Consider the following 22,219-nt stretch of genomic DNA (forward strand, 5'->3'; position numbering starts at 1 on the left):
TTCCGGAATGCGCCAAAGTTCCGGAATGTTCAGAATTCCGGAATGCGCCAAAGTTCCGGAATGTTCAGAATTCCGGAATGCGCCAAAGTTCCGGAATGTTCGGAATTCCGGAATGCACCAAAGTTCCGGAATGCGTCAAAGTTCCGGAATGTTTGGAATTCCGGAATGCACCAAAGTTCCGGAATGTTCAGAATTCCGGAATGCGCCAAAGTTCCGGAATGTTCGGAATTCCGGAATGCACCAAAGTTCCGGAATGCGTCAAAGTTCCGGAATGTTTGGAATTCCGGAATGCACCAAAGTTCCGGAATGTTCGGAATTCCGGAATGTTCGGCATTCCGGAATTCGCCAAAGTTCCGGAATGTTCGGAATTCCGGAATGCGCCAAAGTTCCGGAATGTTCGGAATTCTGGAATGCACCAACGTTCCGGAATGTTCGGAATTCCGGAATGTTCGGCATTCCGGAATTCGCCAAAGTTTCGGAATGTTCGGAATTCCAGAATGCGCCAAAGTTCCGGAATGTTCGGAATTCCGGAATGCGCCAAAGTTCCGGAATGTTCGGAAATCCGGAATGCGCAAAAGTTCTGGAACTTTCGGAGTTCCGGAATGCGCCAAAGTTCCGGAATGTTCGGAATTCCGGAATGTTCGGAATTCCGGAATGCGCCAAAGTTCCGGAATGTTCGGAATTCCGGAATGCGCCAAAGTTCCGGAATGTTCGGAATTCCGGAATGCGCCAAAGTTCCGGAATGTTTGGAATTCCGGAATGCGCCAAAGTTCCGGAATGCACCAAAGTTCCGGAATGCGAGGACAAAGAGAATTTAATAGCAGCCTCTGATACCAAGGCCAATCCGAGTGCTGACAAAAATGTGCAAAATAATCATGCAAGTTGATGGTCTAGTCTGGAAACGGGATCAAATAACAAAGGAGACTGAAGAGCTGCACTCACAGGTCAGTGACACTGTGTATAGCTGTCTTTGTTTAAAAAAAATATCAGTAAAAGTTGATCTGTCTGCCTCCCTGTACTACTGCTTGAAGGGTAAGGTGTGAGACAGAGGTCTGGGGGAGTCCAAAATTCCAACTTCTCTCCACCTGCAACTAAGTAAGGCATCATGGCTAATTAATTGGACAAACGATTCTCTGTGCTTCTGAATCCCCTGACTCTCCTCTCCTTTTGTTACAGTGCCCATGACCTGCCACAGTTTCCCCCATCAAGTTCCCGCACTCTGCCTTCATACACAGCAAATTCAAAAGTGTTAAATGTTTTGGTGTTAATAGTCTTCTTGCAAAAGTAGAGTTAATTTTACTCTAAGCAGAGTCACATTCTTTTAATGTAACTCTGAGGTGTAAAATGATAGTAGTTAAAATCGAGTGTTAAAAATGAGTGTTTCTCTGTCAAATCTGGAGGTGTTACAATGGAAACATTAACTCTTGACCTCTTAACTCTGAACTCCTAGAGGGGCTTTGACACCAATAGAGTGAATTCACAGACTCCGCCCCCAGCACGGCTCCAATCGAAGCTGAAGTGAAGCCGTTTCAGAACATTTTGCTCTACATATTTGAGTTGTTTGCCATGCTTGGTAAGTCATTTTTTCAAAGATTGTTTCAATTATTATTATGAGCTTTTACTTCTGTGGCTCTTTGGAGTTGAGACAAAGCTGTGTGAAAGGCATTAGCCATGTTGCTCGGTGATAGCATAATATTCTGTTTTAGCTAGCTGAAAGGTATTGATTGCGGGCAAATACCACAGCCTTGAAAAAAAGCTTGCATGTGAATTTTCAATCAAACGTTTGGTCAAATACACCTAAAACAATGTCTAGAATGTGAAATGTTGGTATAATGGTGCTACTTGAAGCCTGAAAACGATCGCCCATAAAAAAAAAACGAGCAAACAGCAGTAGCTGACGTCCTGACTGGGTTCTACGTTAGCATAGATCCCTCCAGAGTTTTGTGCACACGGTTTAGGTAAAAATTAAAAAGGTTGAGGTTTTACATTTAGTTCAGTATTACCTGTTGCCTGTGTCTTTGTCTTTTGGGAAAATACTTTACACAAGTAATGGCTCAAAGAGGATTCCTTTTTTTTTTACTGTGCTGCAATTGTTTACTGGATTATTTGTGCCATTAATTAGTGTCAACTAATTTTTATTCGATCTCCGCACAGGATATGCTTGTGAAGATGGAATATGGGGGAGAGCAGAAGTGCGTTGAAGTTCCACAAAGGGATGAATGAAGGACATGCATATTGTATTGAAGAAATAAGTGATGAGAACGCTGTTATTTGCATTTACCATGTCAGACCTTTTGATAAACAAAATTCTAATGAAAGTGAGAACATGTATACTGTTACATCTTTCAGAAAATGTTTTGAAATTGTGGTGCACAGTTCAGAATAAATGTTTTTCAAAAACCATTGCATCTTTTTAGTAAATGTTTATTTCCAAAAGAAATTTCTAGAAGTTCAGAACAGTAAAATTCCCGCTTTTTAGAATGAATTAGAAGATAACTCTTATGCTTAGTTAAACTAAAATACTCTTTGAGGGTTAATATATAAACTCTTAACACCAAGTGTTAAATGATCAACTCCAGACAGATTTGGTGTTTAACACTAAATCAGAGTTAACGTACCAACTCTCCAAAAAGAGTTAAATTAACACTCTCTGGTGTGGACCCATATAGACACTTTAATAGTGTTGAAATCAAATCCGACAGTGTTAATTTGGACATGCTGGATTTGCTGTGTAGTGTCCCCTCACAGTTCATGTTATTTGCCACTTCCCTCTTAGCTCTGAATCCCCTAGTTCATAGTTCCTGCTCTGTTTTCAGCCTCTCATAGTTCATGCTCTTAGCTCCTGCTCAGCTTTTATTGATATGGACTCTCCTACAGTCCCTCTTCCCCTCCTTCTCATTTGGTACCACCACCTGGACCTTTTGGAGGAGGACAAGTGAATCTTCAATTCAGAAGCATCCAGAGGAGGAAGCAGGGGCAGCCATTTCTGGCACATGTATCACTCTTTAGAGAAAAAAAGCTATCCATAACGCAAAATTTAGAGTAATTTTTTTTGCTCACAGGTGTACACACGGGTGATCACACCCACAAACTACACCCTTTTTGGCTCCTACCTCAAAGCACACTGTGTTCTGTTGATCTTATGTGCTGCACAATAATGTTTAATATTTAGTATTTACTGTCATATTCCCATATATCATTGTGATGTTGTTTATTCTATTACTCTTGTTCTCTTCTGCTTGTTTTCTTTTTTCTTTCTCAGCAGGTGATCCAGGTGATTGATATATGCCTTTTTTTTCTTTTTTTTCTGCTCATTCTGTTGGTTTTTGTCTTTTGCCCTTCTCCCCTGTCCCTCTTCTCAGCTGTTTCTCTTTCCCTCTTTCTTTCTCCCCTTCTTTCCCCCAGTCAAGTCTGTCCCGTATTCAGTAAGTGAAAATAAAATAAACAATAAAAGGTGAATCAAATGGACCATTACGGCAAGGCTGGGATGGTCAATTTGGTAAAGTAAATCCGTTGGGCATCTTTGTTTGCCTTTAGACAACAATTCTGATGGCAAAAGAGCCAAACGGGACAGGCAAAAAAAAAAAAAAAAAAAAAAAGAGTAATTTTTTTTTCGAGTTAGCTCTGCCAATCAGGAACCCATCTGAATGATTTAATTTCCTTGTTACCTGGAAGGAGATGGTGCCAATGCATGCGCACTCAAAATCGGACCGTGAGGTAGCAAACGTGAACAAATTTGCGCCAGGTTATTCAGTTTTCAATGCCTTCTAGCAAATGATGAATGCATAAAAGGCATTAACTGTGGTTATGTCGGGTTTCTAGAGACAACCTGTGACACACACATGTAATGGAGCTGTCAATAAATTATGACAGCTATCCTGACTTCAGGTCTTAGATGAACAGTGAGTTGGAATCCAATGTGTGGGTCATGGACATTACCGAATGCTGTGATTCACAGACAGTGGCTCAGGAGCCACACGTGTCTCACAACACATTATATCTGAGTCAAAGGTTTCAGGTGTTTAAAAACTGGGTCCCAAGGAAAAGATATTGGTGAAATATGACTTTAATCCAATTTGGGGTACTTTTTTGTCTTCGTGTGTTTTCTTATTTACAACTAATATTAATATTAGGGGGCAAGGAGTGACAAAATTAAATACATAAATGAATTAAATACACCATTAAATAATTAAATGTGTCAGTTATTTAAAATTGGAATTAGTGAACTAAATAAAGATTTAAATATTTCTGTTCAAACATTTAATAAATTACTTATTTTAAATTTTATTTGATTAATGACATCAAACCCAGGGGGTTAACACTGTTCCAGTCAAAACCATTGCTTTGGCCTAGTGTACACCAATTTCATTTACCGAGGTTATATCTATTGTGTCTTTATTTCCTGATGTCCGTATGTGTCATACTTGTTTCAGTCACCAATTCTTTTTTTGCCTGTTCCATTTAGTTCTTTAGCTGTCAGAATTACTTTGCCATATGGATCATCACTGCCTTGCCGTATTGGTCCATTTGATCGTCCTTTGTTGTTATTGTTTATTTTATTTTATTTTCAGTTGTTACAGACGGGACAGACATGACTGAGGGATAGGAAAGGGAGAAAGAAAGATGAAGGAAAAGAAAAACAGAAGGGAAGAGGGACAGTGAGAAAGGGTCAGTCACCAATTCTGAATCATAACTAACATTAAAAACATGTTTAAGAAGGAAAGAGAGCAAATAAATCTGATTAACATCTGATCTTTGTGTTTTTTGTTCAATATCAGCATGACCTGTGTATACATACACAAACTTTATTAAAAGAGATAACATGACGTGTTTCCATCATGTAGTAATTGTTAGGTTTAAATGTACCAGGACAGTTAGACACTATGAAACACATACAGACTTCAAAATGTTTGATTAATATTTTTATTGTGAATATTAATCAAGATTAAAGTTACAGTGTGCAAAATCTCAACACTAGATGTCAGTACATAGCAGACTGCATTCAACCCATTTCTGTTTTCGTACCCCTCCCAGTTCAAATACACAATCCCAACTAAGGTGGTTTCCATTTATCTGTAGTGAGTGTGTGCTGTCAGTCCGCTGTTTAGCTCAGCAGTAGCAATATGTATCGACATCTATGGAGGAAAACGCAAAACTTTGTGGTTGAGTCCAATATGAGTCGATGAGTCACTGAAGCTCATTTCGGTCTGAAAATTATACTGCAGTGTTGTTCAAGATATCCTGAACTTCTCTGTCAATAAGTGCTGCCCTTGTTAGTGACACTTTGAAGTGGAGCTAACTTTGTTAAATTCAGACTCTTAGCGAATAAACTCTCATACAATGTGAGAATGTAATCAAATTGTTTATTGGAGGGAAAATGTGATTTTTAGGACACTTGAGTCTAACATTAGGTAATATAGCATTAGCTTATTGCTGCTGTGTTTTAGCCAGCTCGGTGTCAGCTGTCTGTAGGTAGTAGGGTCGCATGTTTAATCTGCTAACAATAAGTAATTGTGATGAAAACAGGAAAAAATGAACATGTTTTACACATTTCATGTGTTAGAGCTCTGACTTCAGTTCAGTAGATTAAGCTGAGGAGAAAGAGGATGACATTTTATCCAGTTATCGCCTTCCCTCGCATTTTTGCTTCTTTAGTGAAGTAAACCAGATGATAAAACATGGGTATTGTTAAGGGTTCAAATATTAAGGAGGGATACAGGAGGTAATCCAATAACAACAATGATCTGGCCGGGTGGAGTCAAACGATGATTTTAATGAACACACGCAGCGTGGTGAGATGTACACTGCAAAACATCAGCTGTAGATCTCCACCCAAAAGACACTTCAGATTGCTTTTGATTCATCAGGGTTAACGCCCCCTCATGCGTCATCAGATACAATACATGCTTACATCAAATCAAAACCACAATGACTTTTAACACAGTTTGAAAAGAACATCGCCTCGTCTCCCTGCCAGTTGTCTTTCTGTCGCTGCCGGACGCACGCTTATCGTCTGAAACATCAGGCCCACATCCTGCAAGAACCTCTACTAAAAGCTTAATCAAAGAATATAAAAGTATAAAAGACAATTTGAATAACCTGGTTATTCAAATAGCATCATTCAATCAGCTCCTCAAAGTAACATTCACTTTCACAAGCACGCTCTGCAAAAGCCTGCGCTTCCTGTCTACTTTGGCACAGAGTGTACTCAGAGTTAGGCCTTTCTTTTATCAGAATCAGCACATACACATTTAAGATTATAACAAGCATTCAAAAGCATTTAAGATTATTGATTTAACTCAACAGTTTAAAGTGGTTATAACTGCACCTGTAATAAAGGCTAATTGGGTACCAATATGTTTAAACATCTGAATACAATATCAATACTGTAAACTGTATTATTAATGCAATGGTAATGATGATGATTATTAACAATAGCAGCAAAATAATTCCCCTGATCTCCACAGTATGAACCTTCCTGTCTTAAGTCTGTAAGTGCAGACACAAATTAAAATTTCTCTAGGCTAAATTATTACTATTTTATTATTTAAAATTTCGCTAACTTTCAGGGATTTCTCAGTTGAACAAACATGTTTTATAACTCATAAGATATTTCCCCCCCCCCCCCAAATCTAATTTGCAGGGAATTATTTCTATGTTTTTGGAAACGGCATAGGAATACTGGACTGATACCGTTTTTAACCAAACACGTAACATTTGGACAGTTGTGGATCCAATGTACCAAGCAAACTACCCACTAGCCAGTAAGCATTCACCTAGCGGCTCTAATCTGTCTCTCTTAATTCCAACCTGAGCCAACAGAATTATTCATTTAGAGAATGAATTGGTGGGTTTAAATACTTGGATAACACGCGGACCAAATAGACCTTTTTCTTTTTATTCTTGTACTGAAAATCTTGAGAGATGGTTTTTAAATGGCATTTAACTTTAGTCAGAGACGTACAGCATAATATTACTCAGTGATATAAGATTTAAGACAGAACACACATAATACCTTAAAGGAGTGAGGCTCTAAGCGGTGAGGCCATTCAATTTCTCTTGGTGAATGACTGTAGAAATCTGTACAGCATATTTTACGTTGATATTTCTCTTTCTGCATTGTAAAGCATGGTAATTTTTGTGTTCAATGAACTTTCAGTCCAATGACCGGCTACGTGGGTTTTATTAATTAACTGAATGACAGATAGCAGTTGGGTTCATCAGAGTTCAAATCTGTCACATTTTACAGTAGAATATCCAGGCGATAGATGGGTCATTCCATGAAAACCAACCAACTGCACCAGTTTAATGTTTCTGATGGAGAGGAACAGAAACAACCATTAGTTTGATCTGTTCTCTGATTATTCTGTGGGAAAAAAAATAACTTTTGAGTCCAACTTTTAAAGGATTTCATCACCATGTGAGATAAGCCAGAACAAGTTATACCAAATAGGAAATTTGTTTTTTTTAAACCTAGTGTTTGATATTCCCACTATAGCCTTAATTCCTTCTCTGTCAAAAATAATTTTCCAGTAATCTACAATCCTGTTTAATTCTGTGGCTGTTAGGTGGAGACACTGGTTGGTTTTACATATCAGTTTTAGTTCCAAACTTTTAGGAGCATTAAACTTTCTGTTGTTTGGTTTAATATAATGAATAAATGTAATTTTATTAAGCATGACAGACACCGACATCTTCAGGGATACAGACAGTTTTTATTCTGAGACAAAAGTCTTGATTTGTCTTACAAAGCAGCCCTTTTCCTAAAAAATAAAATAAATATAACAAAGATCATTTTAGTAACACAAAGTGTCTCACTGAAAAGATCGGCTGTTTTCTCAACAGCCTCATTTCTGCATAAAATTAACTGGAAACAGAAGCATCACATTTCTGCGTGTTTCACCAACACTGACGTGGGATCTGATTTTTTTCTTCCCCCCTCAACTTAGTGCAAGTTCAGTCATCACATTGAACAGTAATTTCAAACAAGTAAAAGTAAATCACAAACTCTTACAGTTCAGTCAGTTTTAGCTGAAATTCACTTTTAACATGATCAAAGTAAACTGAGGTCAGGTCTGCACAGGACTAACACCAACGACACAAACTCTACAGCGCATGACTCGAAACACTTACATCATATAAATCATGTTCCCGGACACATTACTGACAGTGTTATCAATTAAAACATTCTTACACAACACAGACACACATGCATGACCGACCTGGTGGCAAACGTCATTTGTGGGCTTCAGATAATAATAAAACCTCTCCTGGCATCAGCTTTCAAACAGAGACATCCCCGCACATTAAGGCCAGTTCTTTTAGTGCAAACACAGAAATGCAAAGTCAGTCTTAAATGAATGTAATGAGCTCCATTAGTCGAGGAAATGAGCCAGATTATTAACATCAATCACTAAACCAAGTTGTTTAATGTTAGATTATATTTTCTTTGAGTGCTGAATTATTTTCTTTTCATTACGGTCCGAAAATTATTTTGTACCCACGCTACTAACTTAAATTTATGTGCAAGTCACACAGTTTCTTTGCAATTTTAATTTGCATCTCATTTCAAAACATTTTCAGGGCTTTCATGGTCACGTTTCCACTATTGGAGACATTTAGCATGCTCATGTGCTTATTTTGCATCTGTGTGGTGATTTTATAGGTTTTTGTTTTCTATGGAAGGTCATTTTTGTGTCTTTATTGTTCTTCTCTCCTCACTGAACTGGTAGAATTGTGTCTCAACGTACTTTTTAAGGTAATCAAAAATTTGTTAATAATAAGTTTGTTAATAATTTTGTGTCATTTTGAGTTTGTTTTGTGTCTTTGTTTGTTTTTGCATAAATAAGAGCAAAACATTGCAGATTCATTGGAAAAAAGGAGCAAATCATTATTTCAGACATTCATTCTCCACACCACTCTCCACCACAAAAAACAAACAAACAGAAATTTGCACTTTTATCCTAAAGCATTGCCATTGTGGCTTCAGAGGCTGTTCTCAATTGGCTCATGCAAAAGAGTTTAATGAACCACAAATGTAGGAGCCCTTCTCACTCTGGGCCATAAACTGAAAACAATCGCTAATCCAACAAATGTATGAACTGCTGAGAGAAAGAGTGCCCGTCATTACAGAAACAAAGAGCCAAACATTATAATCTGTATTTAAACAGTAAAAGTGTTTCCATAGCAGGTTTATGATTTTAAGCACCACTGGATTCCTGCCAAATCTTAGTTTAGCTCATTGCATCACCACCTAAGCTAACTGTAAACAGGCCATTTGGTTTGTAATTTTTGGCCAATAATTAACAGAAATAAGCAGTCACGTAATTTTAAGACCAATGGAACGAGGACAAATCCAGTCTTGGTTTTGAACTCAGGAGGAAATTTGAGAGCTTTGTGCTTTTGAAATGTCAGTGGACTCATTTGCGGAAACGTTGCTGGGTTTTGGCCCTGCTGAGGACACAATGAAATGAAACCTATGGGAAACATTTTTTAGATATTACTCCTCAGTAAAGACCTTCCACCATTTAATCTCCAACCTATTAGCCTTTAAGTGGCTGCAGCAGCAGCAGGCTTGACAATCTGAGTTGTTAAGGTGTTAATCTGAGTTGACTGATTATCCAAAAAAAAAAAAAAAAAACAACAACAACAGAAAATTCATTTGCTTTTTACAACAAATAAATTCCTATATATTTATGAGGTTGGAAAATAATTATAGTAAAGTGAATGTACAGCATCGTCATCAGCAAAACTTCTACTTGCAAAAAGCAAAGGCCTTGAATGCAAACGCTTGAGCTCATCATGTAGAGAGAAACGATCATCAACATTATCAATCTGTACTCCAAAGAAGATCCATACCTACATCTGAACAGCTACATATCTTAAATAAGGATAAAATGACTCTTAGAAGAAAATGAGGTAATGAATTTAAGCTCAAGTGACCTGTCAGGAGGTGGCAGGGGAAGTCCTTCCACCATATTCCTGTCCGGTCTCATATTTATATTTACAGAAAGAGTTTTCAGCATAAAAGATCCTGTAAGCTTAAAAAACTTTGAACAGTTACCTTCTGCTGCCACCAGAGTTCAGCAAACTGCACAGAGCCTCGTGTTGTTTCAGTTAAGAGGAAGAAGTTTGCAGGTAGTTTGCACCATTGTGGTATTGTCGATCGACAGTCAGTTTGTCACAATCTTGAAATTAGTTTGAAGAGATCAGCTAAAAAATACAGACATCCCGCTTCCATCACTACACTGTAAGAAAAAGGAATCTGACGAAGTACGATGATCCCAAAGCTGAAGTAAAGTTGTGAAATTTAGGCAGAAACCAATGTGAATCTATCAGGTTTCCACAGCTCACAGTAAAAAAAAAAAAAAAAAAAGAACAAAAAAATTGAAAATAAACAAGTGTCCAGAACTAAAATGTGTTTTTTTAGGGAATAATGATGCTGCAGACACTCTACATGCTGAATTGAATTAACCATTTTCATGCACTTAAGTAACCAAATCACCGCAAGCAACCTGGTTCCAGCAGAAATCAGAAACATATTAAACATATATACAGTAACCTGGTTAAACATTCAATGACGTCCTTAAAAATATCTGTGAATACAATTTCAAGTGTACACAAAACAATATTACACTATTACAACTTTGGATATGTTAGCTGACCATCTGAAAAGCAAGCTGTAGTAACAACTGGTCAATTATTATAAAAGGGCTGACAAATTTCATTTCAAATTACATAAATGATTCATTATAAAATCACTTTAAAATTCTTAATCCTAAAATAACCTTAAATTACTGTTCATTAATCGATTAGCATATGAAACATACTGATCAATGTCTCGTTTTACACTAAACCCTGTGTGTGAAAACATGAGAAATAAGCAGATCTTTGAATACAAGATGCTAAAATTTGCAAATATTTGGCTTTTTATTCATTATTTTTACATACAAAAACTTATTTCTATCATGCTAGACTTTTGTTTTGAAGAGGTTGTTGTTGTTGATAATAATAATAATAATAATAACAATATTAACAACAACAATAATAGGTGTATTGTAAGTACATATATGTATCATGGTCTTGATAATAAAAAAGTGGTGTTAGTGCATTCTGAGTATATGTAATGTGAGTAATCCCTGCCTCACTGAAAAGGACAAATTACACTGCTTATTTTTCATGTTCCATTGCTCTGCCATAAAAATGGTCCCTGTCGATCCAACTTGCTCTTTTTGCCAATAATTCGCCCACAAATAACAGTATTAGCTGCCATTTAGCTGCTTTCCATGTTGATAACTGACAGAGTTTTGGCTGTGTGTGTCAGTCAGATAAATCCTGTTCAAATTAAAGCTGGCTATAACCTGATTACTTAAGTGCATGTAAATCTGGTGAGGGACAACTGAATGGACCTTCAGCAAAAGGATACCTGACTGTGCTGAGAGATGCATGAGGATGCAGTCACAGAACAAAATGAGAAAACAGGCTGAGAATGGCAAAGAAAGGAACGCAAGTGCAGAAGGGAAGGAAGGAGGAGGTAATGAGTAAAACAAAGAGGAAAAACATCTGCAGTCCAAGTCCTCAAGTGACTATGGTATAGAGGACTGTTCAGCTACCTTGGTGTGTTTGGTGTGTGTGTGTTTTATCAGCTGCAGTGGCAGAGCAGCAGTCCAGCCACTAGAGGAAACAGGTTGAGCAGCAGGAGCCACAGAGTGGTGGCCAAACCTGGAGAACTGGAGCATGGATCTAAAAGAAAGACAGAAAATAACATCTATCAAATCATGTTTGTTTTACATAACAGAATTATATTCTACACACATTGAGTATTTAATTATACATACATCTTAAGTTTTATCTTTCCCTTTCAGTGCTTTCCTCACAGATTTCTTTACTTTGTTCTCATTTATATCTTTTCCCATTTCTTCACTCATTAAACAACTTCATTCAACCATCAGTTGAAATCTAAAAGGCAGACAGCTTCACCATGGGACAGGAAGAGAAGCATTTAAATCAGCTGGTCCACTGACTGACCAATTGGGTTGCTCCTGGAGGTGTTGATGGGTGGGAGATGGTAGGGTAGGGGGCAGTCATCACAGAAGTCGGTGCAGGCGGGGCAGATGAGGACACCGTTGTAAACCCACTCGTTAACGCGTACGCTGATGCTCAGCAGCTGACCTTTACGGACACAGAGGAAGGAACGATCCTGAACGAACACCATGAGGCCCTGAGCTGAGCACGACACCTGCAGCACAGAGAGGGTGTGACACAGACCCAAAACACACAGCGACATGCACTTTCCTCTCATTTCTCTAAGTTTATTAGGGATTTTTTTTCCCTTTGTATAAAAACCTTTTGAGAGCCCACTAAAGCAGTTTGGGACAACAAAAAGGGATTTAATTTATTTAACCTGAACTATTAATCTGTTTGTCATACATAAATAAAATTAAAATCTACAAATGGGGCAGTGCGATATGACAAAAATCTCATATCCCGATATGAGACATTTATCGTCCTGACAAGGATATAAATCACAAAAATGTAATATTTTCTGTAAATTCTGTGAATCTCTGGCAACTCGACTTGCATGAAGTTTTTCCAGCTGGGCGTCATGTAGCTGGATTCGAGTGTTTTAACCGATGCATGACATAAGACATAAGTTGTAACGGCCACCATTTTCTTTCAAAGTTTGAGTCTAAGGTTTATTTTTTAGCACCTGACGGCTCTTTTTTTTTTTTTTTTTTCCCCCTTCTCATCCGTAAACTCTCTGCATACTTTTTCCTGTGATTCAGTTTATTTTGAAAAGTCTCAACAGGATCTTGAGCTTTATTGTGAAAGGTGTACATGGAAAACAAACACGCAGAGCCACGGGATGGTTTTACCGTCGTTGTAAATAACAGCACGTAAAAACAGCCCCTTGTCTGTCTGTAGTGTGGTTACATTAAATATAAGAGAAAGAAATTAAGAAATAATTTAAGAAATTAATATAGCCACTACCGTGACCATCAAAACGATGAAAAAAAATATTGCTGTAAACTGTTTATTTAAGACACCACGAAACAAACGATAGTGTAAAATGAAACTATAGATGTTTTTATATCATCATCCGATATATATCGTTATATTGAACAGCCCTATCTACAGATTTCTAGAAGGTAAAAGTCTCAACCTACAGATGTCACCTTCTCCACTGAGCTGTAAAGGGGATCTTAAAAATTCACAGAAACATAAATAAGTATATGTACATGTCAGCACCTTGTAGCATCCGGAGCCCCAGTCAGGGTACGTCATCTTCCGAGTGCACTGCTCCATCACAAAGGCTGATTTCTGGTACAGACACACAGAGTCTGGTCCATACTGCTCTGCTCCATAATTTCTCCACCAGTCTGAACAAACAGAGAAAACCACAGATAGAAAGCTCGCATATGTCATAGAAACAGCATCAACAACAGCAGATCAAAACAGATTTTATACAAGGATTCCTCCAAATGTCTTTACTCAGTGGTCCCCAACCCCCGGGCCATGGACCGGTACTGGTCTGTGAGTCGTTTGGTACCGGACCACGAGAGTTGAGGCTCGGGTGTGAAATTTATGGTTTTCGGGGTTTTTATCGTTAATTCGGTTTCCCTGGGTCATTTTCCGTATTATAGTTGTGCATCTTATTTTGAAAGAAATATTTACGCATTACCATAGCGACCAGAGAGCATTAAGTGGCAGAGAGGAGGATGTTACTCTCCATGTTGTTGGCACATTTCAGGAAGACGCTGCTAATAAAGTAACACAATTACACAGTGAGTTGGCGTTTATTATTATATTTACAAAATACCACAGTTTTTGTCTTGGTCGTATCATTTTATTTTGTTGTATTTATCAGAGACACCTTAAAGGCTGTCCATGAAAATATTGTCTGACATTAAACCGGTCCATGGAGCAAAAAAGGGTGGGGACCACCGTCTTTACTGATGAGCTCTCAGTCACACCTATGACAGAATAGGTTTCACGTTCCTGACAGTGAAACTGGGCAGACATGTGTTCTTATGGATTTATGCTAAATGGTGGTGAGCTACTTCTCTGTCAAGCTCTTTTTGATTTTAACAAATTATTTAAAAATTATTGAAAATTATAATAAAAATAAAATTACTTAAAAATGAACACCATGCATCTGTCTGATCTGGCCACTGAAAACAGTGGTCAAAGTTCAAAGTTGAACTTGACTGTGAGTACTCCTTGCTGCACGTGCCGTGTCCTATGTGAAAGGGCCTTAAGGTGTCCAAACCAGGATTAGTTCTAGTCCTAAGGAGCTTTAGGATCATCTTATGCATCTTTATATGAAGTCGCTTTTTGAAATTCAATACTTGAAAGAGTAAAGGTAATTGCTGTAATTAGTCTAGTGAGTGGTTTCTTTGCATATTTTTATTTATTTATTTATTTATTTTTTTAAATAATCGGGTGTGTGTGTGTGACCTGCGTTTAAGGCACAGAAGAATAAGAAATATATTAGGAAACTATTCTAACCTCCCTCCCTGTACTACAGCTGTTCACAGAGTTTGATTTAAAACAGCACTAGACTAAAGGCAGCAGTAGAAACAGCAGTATAAGCAGTACCTGGCTGGTTCTCAGACACTCTGCAGTAGGAGTTTCTCTGGTATTCTCCACTGAGGTGCCAGCTGAACTCCTGACTAAATGGACAGTAGTCCGCGATCTCCACAGCACCCCCAAAGAACGACAGCTGATCAGCAGCCACGTCAGGGATCCGCTCGAAATACTGACACAGCACATATAGTTACCCACAGCACACTCACTGAACACAGCAGAGCTTACTGTAACATGCACATACAGCACTGTGTGGTAGCTATAAATAACCTTGTCAGGCATTTTATATAAGAAAAAAAAAAATAACACATCCACTAGTTTCAGCAGAACAATCACAAACATATCAATATTGGTAGTGGTGGGGGGCTTGCATACCTGGTACTTAAGTGGCAGTTCTTGTGGGTATTTTTGCAAGTTGCACACAGCCACAGCCAGCTGATCCTGTCTGCAGGTGAGCTGCAGAGGAGAGGCTCGCACTGTGTCACAGTACGGAGTTACAGCGTGTCTTCTGCAACAACAAGTACATGATAAATGCTGCTAGTTAGATATGCCATTACTGTGGGTACCTGGTACAGTACAGAATTTATCTGTAACATATACATATGCCCCTTTTTCAGTGTGTTAAACTTGGTCATTTTTTCAACCATTGGTGCCAGCTTCAAACTAAAACCATGAGCTTTGTGATCATGAGGGAAAAAAATAGCAAAAAAAAAAAACTTCAACTCTGTTTGACACAGAGTTTGTGTTTCTGTGACCTCTGTCTCTGCTTGTCCATCCAGAATTTGCAGCTCTTCATGACAAAGTCGCAGCCGAGACCACGGCCCCAGTCCAGCCTCTGAGCCAGGCTGTAGTTGGCGCGGTACCATCCGCTGTCCTCCATGATAGCCAGCGTCAGCCGAGAAAATACTCGGTTCTGAGTGTGGGAGCCCGTCATTGCCTCATTCTGGGATGAATGAGAAAAAAAAAATGGATGAACACAACGGAGAAGCCCAAACTACTGGCTACCAAAAAGCCACGAGAAAACATGTGCTGACCTCTAAGAGTCTCTTTTCCCAATGGTTTAGTTCGGTTCCTGTCCCTCCTTGGTTCTCCAGCTCCATCCCCTCCAGGATGGGGCAATTAAAATGTTTCCTCGCCTCCTCCTGGAAACAGAAAGGAAGACACATACTACTTAGTTATTACTTGACATCAACTATAACACCTAAACTGGCCTCCAATAACAATCTCATAGGTTCAAGTTTGTCCACTCTTTCTAATCAGACCTATATATTACATTCCTTCAACAACTCCTGGTGTGTATAAATCTTTGTAAAACAATTGTTTTTATAAGCACAGTCAAAACTACAGCTAAGAGGTGCAAAATGACAGTACATGATCTTTTTCTAGACTCACATAAACAGAAGAAGAGTTACGAAACTAACCAGTTTTCTTAATATTGAAGCTTCTTACCACAACACGAGGAGTGACAAGGACATGCACTTGGTGTCGGACCATCACGCCTCCTCTGATGTCCCACAGTCTGGTAACTCTTCTGATAACGGCATCGCTCCACTGGTACAGACCCAGACTGATGCACAGGTATAGGATTAGAAGTTAGAGCTTGAACACTAGAAATCATAGATGACCATTACATATAGTGTAATCACCTCTCGTTGAAGGCGGGCAGGCCGCTTGCAAAACGAGGAGTCAGAGGTTTGCCCTCATCATCGTGGTAGAAAGCAAACAGACCGGCTGAAAACCCCTAGAGGACGTAAGGAGAAACTCCAGTCAGTGACAGATTTCACACATGCACAAATTACTCAACAAGAGTCTATTTAGCACCAAATTACAAGAATATTTATAGCAGCACATCTTCTGGGCAAAATCTTGCATTTTTTATTAATATGCTCACGAGGTAAAAATAAACCCACATCAATTTTTAGCTTTTAAGTTCAGCTTTGGCAAACTGTTGTTGGTCAACAGTAAAGCATCTCCAAATGTATTCAAATGTTAAAAATCTGCCTACGAAAATATGGTTCAAAAATGTCTTTTGAGCAATCTGTGTGAACCTAATTCACCCACGGGAAGCTCAACAGCAGTGACAAGTGGTACTGACCAGAGCGTGGATGATTTCATGTTTGACTGTGGACAGCATCCCTTCAAACTCCTGAGGTTGAGAGGAGATCATAGCAGGGCACAGGTTGGCGTAGCCTGCTATAGGTCTAAAAGGAAAAACACCCTGACAAACATTAGTTTATACTGTGATATTCTGACAGTTTGATTTATTTCTGTTACCAAGATGACAGTTCATTGCTTATTAAGCAAAAAAATGAGACTTTATTTAAAGACTGGATTGTATTTTTAGTTTATTTTTTAAATTAACACTAAGTAAGGTTTTTATCCTCCCACCTATCCAGCTCCGCCTCCAGCTGGCAGTAAGCAGCATAGGCCACTATGTTCTCCTGCCCACAGCGTTCTGTGGTGACACCGCTGACGTACAGCACAAAATCGGACCCTTCGACTCCAGGCCCATCTGGGGGCCCTGTAGGGCCACATGACTTCCCAGACTCACTGCACACCTTGCATTGCTAGAAGAGAAACACGACATTGGAGTGAGCAGAGAGCACACTGAACCAGTGAGGATGGACAACAGTGTTCACATCTTAGCATAAAAACACTGTCGGTTAAAAGTTGGTCAGAATTTTTTTTAAATCATGGGGAAAATGGTCAACAGCACTGTCTGGTTATGTGTTATCTGTAGAATTCAACTACAGCAGTAACATTATATACATTTTGGTCAATGCATGCTTGGTCAATATTTTAATGTTAATTAGCAATGAATTAACACTTCATATGTTCCAAATAAAAACAGAAAACAGCTGCTAACAAGGCTAGAGTCCTTGTCGTGTGTGATCAGTAATCTATCTATGCACGCTCTGACCTGCAGGTGGTGCTGTGGTACAATGACGGGCCCACATCGCGTAAGGTTTGCACAGGCGTCCTGGCAGTAGCGATGAGGGTCATCTCTCTTCCTCATGTACTGGTTGGTTGCACATTGTCTGAGATAACAGAAACAGTTAATTAAATATAACCACAGATGTGGTTCCCAGAAATCCAAGAGAAACAAACATTTAAACAACTTTCTGGCAATTAAATAGTATAACATAAACACACAGCACTTGATTAAATTACTCATCTGGATTTTATTAAGGGGGTGCTTTGATTTATAGGAGTGCTTACACTGGAGCTAATTGACACCTGCTAGGCCTCAGTCAACTGGTCTTGGTGTGTTTGGTGACTCTTCTTCAAATCATCACACAAATAACACGACTTAATCCATGAAACAGCCCAATTAAAGAGGTTTGTGCTACAGTTTTTGGTGAGTGACACTGTAGTATTTATTAATCTGTCACTTACCACCAGTTGTCAGCTATCTGTGTTTGCCCATTGCACCCGCACAACTTGTGGATGCAGGTTTCTGACCAAGTGTTTGTTAGCTGACTGCTTAGCACTTTGCACTCTGATCCAAATTTGATCACAGAGCCAAAGAATCTACATGGCAAGCAACAAAATGCTAACGTTGTGTCTTCAAAAGGCAGAATCCCAAAACCACTGGGTGATGTCATTGTAGTTTCATTCTTTCTTTAAAAAATAAAATAAAATACATATGCACACACTTTGATATTAATGCTTTTACTTAAATAAAATACCTTTAAACCTCTTATGACAGTATGTGGAACATATTTAAAAATCTAAATTACTCTAGACTATTGTTTTATACTTTCTTTTAGATTACTGAACTGAAAATTTGTGCACATGTGTAGCTAAAATAGTGACGGCAGGGACTACATACCTGCTGAGCAGTACAGGCCCCACTCTGCGCCTGACACTGAAAGCCCTCTGCAGGTAAGCGATGGCCTGAGGAAAGAGCTTATCCTAGAGAGGGACACATGGAGTAACACATTTTCAATCTGTTACACCTCTGATCACAGCCAACAATGCTGCAAAGCCCAATCCGACATCACTTCAACTACTGCTAATGTTTTTCACGAGTGCTGCACTTGAACCTCACAGCTGAGAACCAAAACAAACAGCAGAAGGCACGGCTGAATGTTAAAACCACTGATGATGTCCTCATGTTGCAGTTCTTGTGGATACTGGACTTTGAATGTAAGATTTAACAGAAAACCCTATTTACTGCTTAAAAATCAAAATCGGGAAAACCACAACAAGTTGACTCTTAATTTCCACTTTTATTTATACCAATTTCTCTGTGGTTGAGATGTGTTATTTTACAAGGTTATAGTTAGACTTTAACTATTACAAAACATTTATTGTATAAAGTGCTCAGGTGTGTCCTCACCTTCACAAGTCTCCTTTTGTCTGCAGTAAGTCTGTGGATGGAGAGCATACTTGTTACACACACAAACCTGGCATATGGATGCTAGAAAAATGGTGACAGTTGCTCTGTTTGGCTTTTTGTTTTGTTTTTTAATCCTTTGAGTTGCTGTAGCACTTACTGGTCAACACTGCTGTCATAGATGATCTTTATTTTCAGCTGAAGGTCTTCTGGAGAGCTTCTCTTAGTCAAACGCTCAGGCTTCAAGTAAACATGGTGGACAATCTGAAACAGGATAGCAGAAAATGAGAATTGCAATTTATAAGAGGAGAACTAAATCAACCAATACTACTAACAATAGATGTGTTTAGTGTTTTACAAAACTATTATTGGTATAGTATTGGAACATATGCCAACTATCAAGAGTAGAAATTGCAGTACAAAAATGTGTTTATGATAACTGAGAAACTGAAATGCTCAAAACACAGTTCAACTTCCTCTCAATCAGAAGCAAGTATTATATTTGATGCTGGTGATCAGAGCCTTTAAGGATTCTGGAAATACCTTCAGAATAGGTAAAGCGCTCCACCTTACAAACGACGTCCAATAAGCTTTTCTGTTTATTTTTTTAATGGCTAAAAACTGAGAGTCACAAACTCGCCTTTTAGTTAGTTATTAAAAACCTAATCTGTCCATTTTACTGTGAATGGGTTTTGTGTACATTTAGTTAAAAATACCTGTCTTCTGTGAATACAATGTTTGGGGTACAGAGTGCAGCTGTATTTTGAATTAATAAATTAAGAAATAATTAATCTAGCCAGATGTCATTTTGGCTGTTTAAAGGGGAAAAGGCTGAAGCTGAACAGCTGAAACTGATTTATAGACAGTGGCATGTGATCTGAAAGCTGCTTTCATAGTCTAAATGTGCATGACAGAAGCTGTACAGTGAACACAGTACAAGCTTTGTATACCACAGTGGCATCACTGTTAGCCTGTAAGCTTGCTATCAAACTGCACATCAAGTCTTAGTGAGGAACCAACTGAACAACACGCTTTCGTTGTATTTATCACAAAAACACGTCCTTCACATCGTGCTGGGGATTGTCAACTATTCATTTTCCACGTACCGAGGCGATAAAGTCTTATTACACTGTATAATATTTAATACCATCTTAAATAGCCGACGCAGCTAACGTGCTAGCTTAGCCTCTGCTGTTACAGATCTAGCTTAGCTAAGCTGTGGCAGAGACAGCCGAGGCTCACCTCGTTGGGAGAAGGGACTCGGTGTTTGCAGGAACCGTGACAGCTCACTAGCACGGCCAGAAGGGAGAAGAAAAGGGCTGGGCTGAGGAGGAGCCAGGACACGGACGGCTTGCCATCCCGGCTTAACCTCAGCTCCATCCTCCAACCTGCCCGACAAAAGGGGCTTGGCAGCCCGAAGTCAACAGAATCTTCGCCGGTGTCGGTCCGGTCCCTTCTACTTTCGTTTCGTTCATCGCTTGCGCGGTGAATCAAAACATGTTAACATCCCGCAAAAAATAAATGAATAAATGAAAAACAAGCGAACAAATTCAAATAAGTTATACCCGAAGTGAAAAGAGCAGTAAAAGCAGTAACGCCGGCCGGTGAGGGGATAAATATACGCCTGACAGTTGCGGCGGTCCTGGTTTGTAGCTTATGTCAGCTGAGGGTGCACTCCGAAGATCGTCTGTTGTCAAGATGATTCACTCCCCCAAATGAAGGAAGACAGCGCTCCAAAGATCATATTTTAGTAGGATGAGGTATATTCAACAGATATGGTACATCTTTTTCCTCTCTCAAAGGGGCAAAGGAAATAAATAACAACGTTTTATCTTTTTTTAGTGCGGAGTTTAGAAAGGCATTTGCTTTAAAAGCTTGTATAATATTTTTTTATTATATACAATATTTTTCATAAGTTTAATTATTTATAGCAGCGATACAGATTCACAAATCCATAAAAAGTTAGAATCCGTCTAAAAAATGTACTTGAGACATAATTTTACGGAGCCCCGCAAGGGACATGGGAGAAAAAAAAATTAAGAAAAACTTTTGGGTATTATTCTTGTGAATTGTGAAGACATCATGCTTAACCAAAAATTTGAAGAAAATGGGTTAGGTTCATTATGGTTCCCTTCACTTCAAAGTTAATGCCTGCCTCTTTTCTTAAGGCAGGTCTGTAAAGCTTTTCACTTTTTCCACCATGTGATGCTGTGTTCCCACGCTCTGTGGCACCAAAACATCAGACACATGAGGTAAATGTGATTACATCTGAATGCCCATCATGGCTTACACTTAGACCATCTCTGATCGCTGTAGCTAATGAGAATCCACCCTGTGTCTGTTTGATTGTATTAGCTCTTGTTTCACTCTGTTAGGAAGGTGGAAAACTCCAGTGTTACATGGTAATGACTTAAAATTTTCATTTTAACGGAACATTTTAAGTCAAATTGTAGCACCAAAAACATGCATATTTGGTACGTTTTTTTATGTTAAGTGATCATTTCTTTCATTGTAATAGGTATTTATTTCTCATGTGTTATGGTTATTGTATTTTTCAGGCTTTAATGAAAAATTCTGTTTTGCTTAGCCGGCTCCAAAACCATCTCAGTGCCCAGCCCAACCCATAAAATGCTGCTGTAAAGTTTTTGTGGTTTTCAGCTTCCCTTTCATTTGTTTCTTCTGTGATGTTGGAGATTTGCATTTTCATTATGGTTAAAAAAGAAAAAATAAGAAAACATAAATCTACAGAAGCACCGGCTTCAAAAGGATTGCTTGGTAAGGATATGATGATATACACACTGTATATTTTCAATATTTTCTGACATTTTATATTTTATACGTTTGTTGATCAATGTCTGTGTTAGTTTATCCCTAACAATCCTGCGACACTTACTCTCCCTTTCCTTTTTGAAAGCAATCTAACCTATTCGATCTTTGTCTCTTGTCTCCCACAACAAACAGAATCAACAGATTTTTATTCTTTTATAAACAAACTAGGATGAAATAGCGTATGAAGTGTTCATTCCTAAATTTGAACAAACATTTATTTATTTTTTAAAAAAGGGTTCAGAAATGATCAGAAAGTGGAAGAACTTACTTCTGAATCATCACATTAAATTTTTGTTTTTTAGCCAGTAGTAAAATGGATTTCATCTTTACATTCACAGGTACACAACAACTTCTGCTGGCTAATGGGCATATTTTTTTTCAGTGTAAACAAATGTAGGCTAAAACAGAACATAGATAATTCAAACAAATAATCATTTTTATTATATATGGTGCATTATCTTTAGG

General features: G+C 38.5%; 1 protein-coding gene and 1 long non-coding RNA gene across 3 annotated transcripts; one reads left to right on the plus strand and one right to left on the minus strand.

Annotated features, from left to right (window-relative positions):
* The first annotated feature begins 1,478 nt into the window (after positions 1–1,478).
* On the plus strand, positions 1,479–2,403 carry LOC146650633 (uncharacterized). The gene is made up of 2 exons (XR_014907830.1): positions 1,479–1,573; positions 2,155–2,403. It is a non-coding gene; the product is annotated as an uncharacterized LOC146650633 (long non-coding RNA).
* Positions 2,404–7,662: 5,259 nt separating this feature from the next.
* Positions 7,663–20,587, minus strand: lmln (leishmanolysin-like (metallopeptidase M8 family)). 2 transcript variants are annotated; one of them, XM_085384951.1, is made up of 16 exons: positions 20,168–20,587; positions 19,086–19,189; positions 18,929–18,959; positions 18,419–18,501; positions 17,507–17,624; positions 16,975–17,153; positions 16,682–16,787; positions 16,233–16,327; positions 16,036–16,153; positions 15,621–15,728; positions 15,342–15,529; positions 14,962–15,094; positions 14,599–14,758; positions 13,249–13,379; positions 12,028–12,238; positions 7,663–11,742 (listed from the first exon to the last, which is right to left on the minus strand). In XM_085384951.1, the coding sequence occupies exons 1-16, from the start codon at positions 20,303–20,305 to the stop codon at positions 11,642–11,644; spliced, it is 2,004 nt and encodes a 667-aa protein (XP_085241077.1). In that variant the 5' UTR covers positions 20,306–20,587; the 3' UTR covers positions 7,663–11,641. The 2 variants fall into 2 exon arrangements, with proteins under 2 accessions (XP_085241077.1, XP_085241078.1); XM_085384952.1 differs by lacking the exon at positions 7,663–11,742 and having other exon boundaries at positions 12,031–12,171.
* Positions 20,588–22,219: the final 1,632 nt, after the last annotated feature.

The sequence above is a fragment of the Rhamphochromis longiceps genome, linkage group LG16, assembly GCF_057381845.1.
Source record: "Rhamphochromis longiceps isolate RC_006_pf linkage group LG16, R_longiceps_female_GT1.1, whole genome shotgun sequence".
In the NCBI taxonomy this organism is placed as follows: Eukaryota; Metazoa; Chordata; class Actinopteri; order Cichliformes; family Cichlidae; genus Rhamphochromis; species Rhamphochromis longiceps.

Excerpts from the sequence above, each read along its gene's own strand:
- lmln (XM_085384951.1), bottom strand. The coding sequence starts at position 20,305 with ATGGAGCTGAGGTTAAGCCGGGATGGCAAGCCGTCCGTGTCCTGGCTC. Across the intron at positions 19,190-20,167 it reads GAGTCCCTTCTCCCAACGAG|ATTGTCCACCATGTTTACTT; the intron begins GTGAGCCTCGGC and ends ATCCTGTTTCAG. Across the intron at positions 15,729-16,035 it reads TTGTCACTCCTCGTGTTGTG|GAGGAGGCGAGGAAACATTT; the intron begins GTAAGAAGCTTC and ends TTCTGTTTCCAG.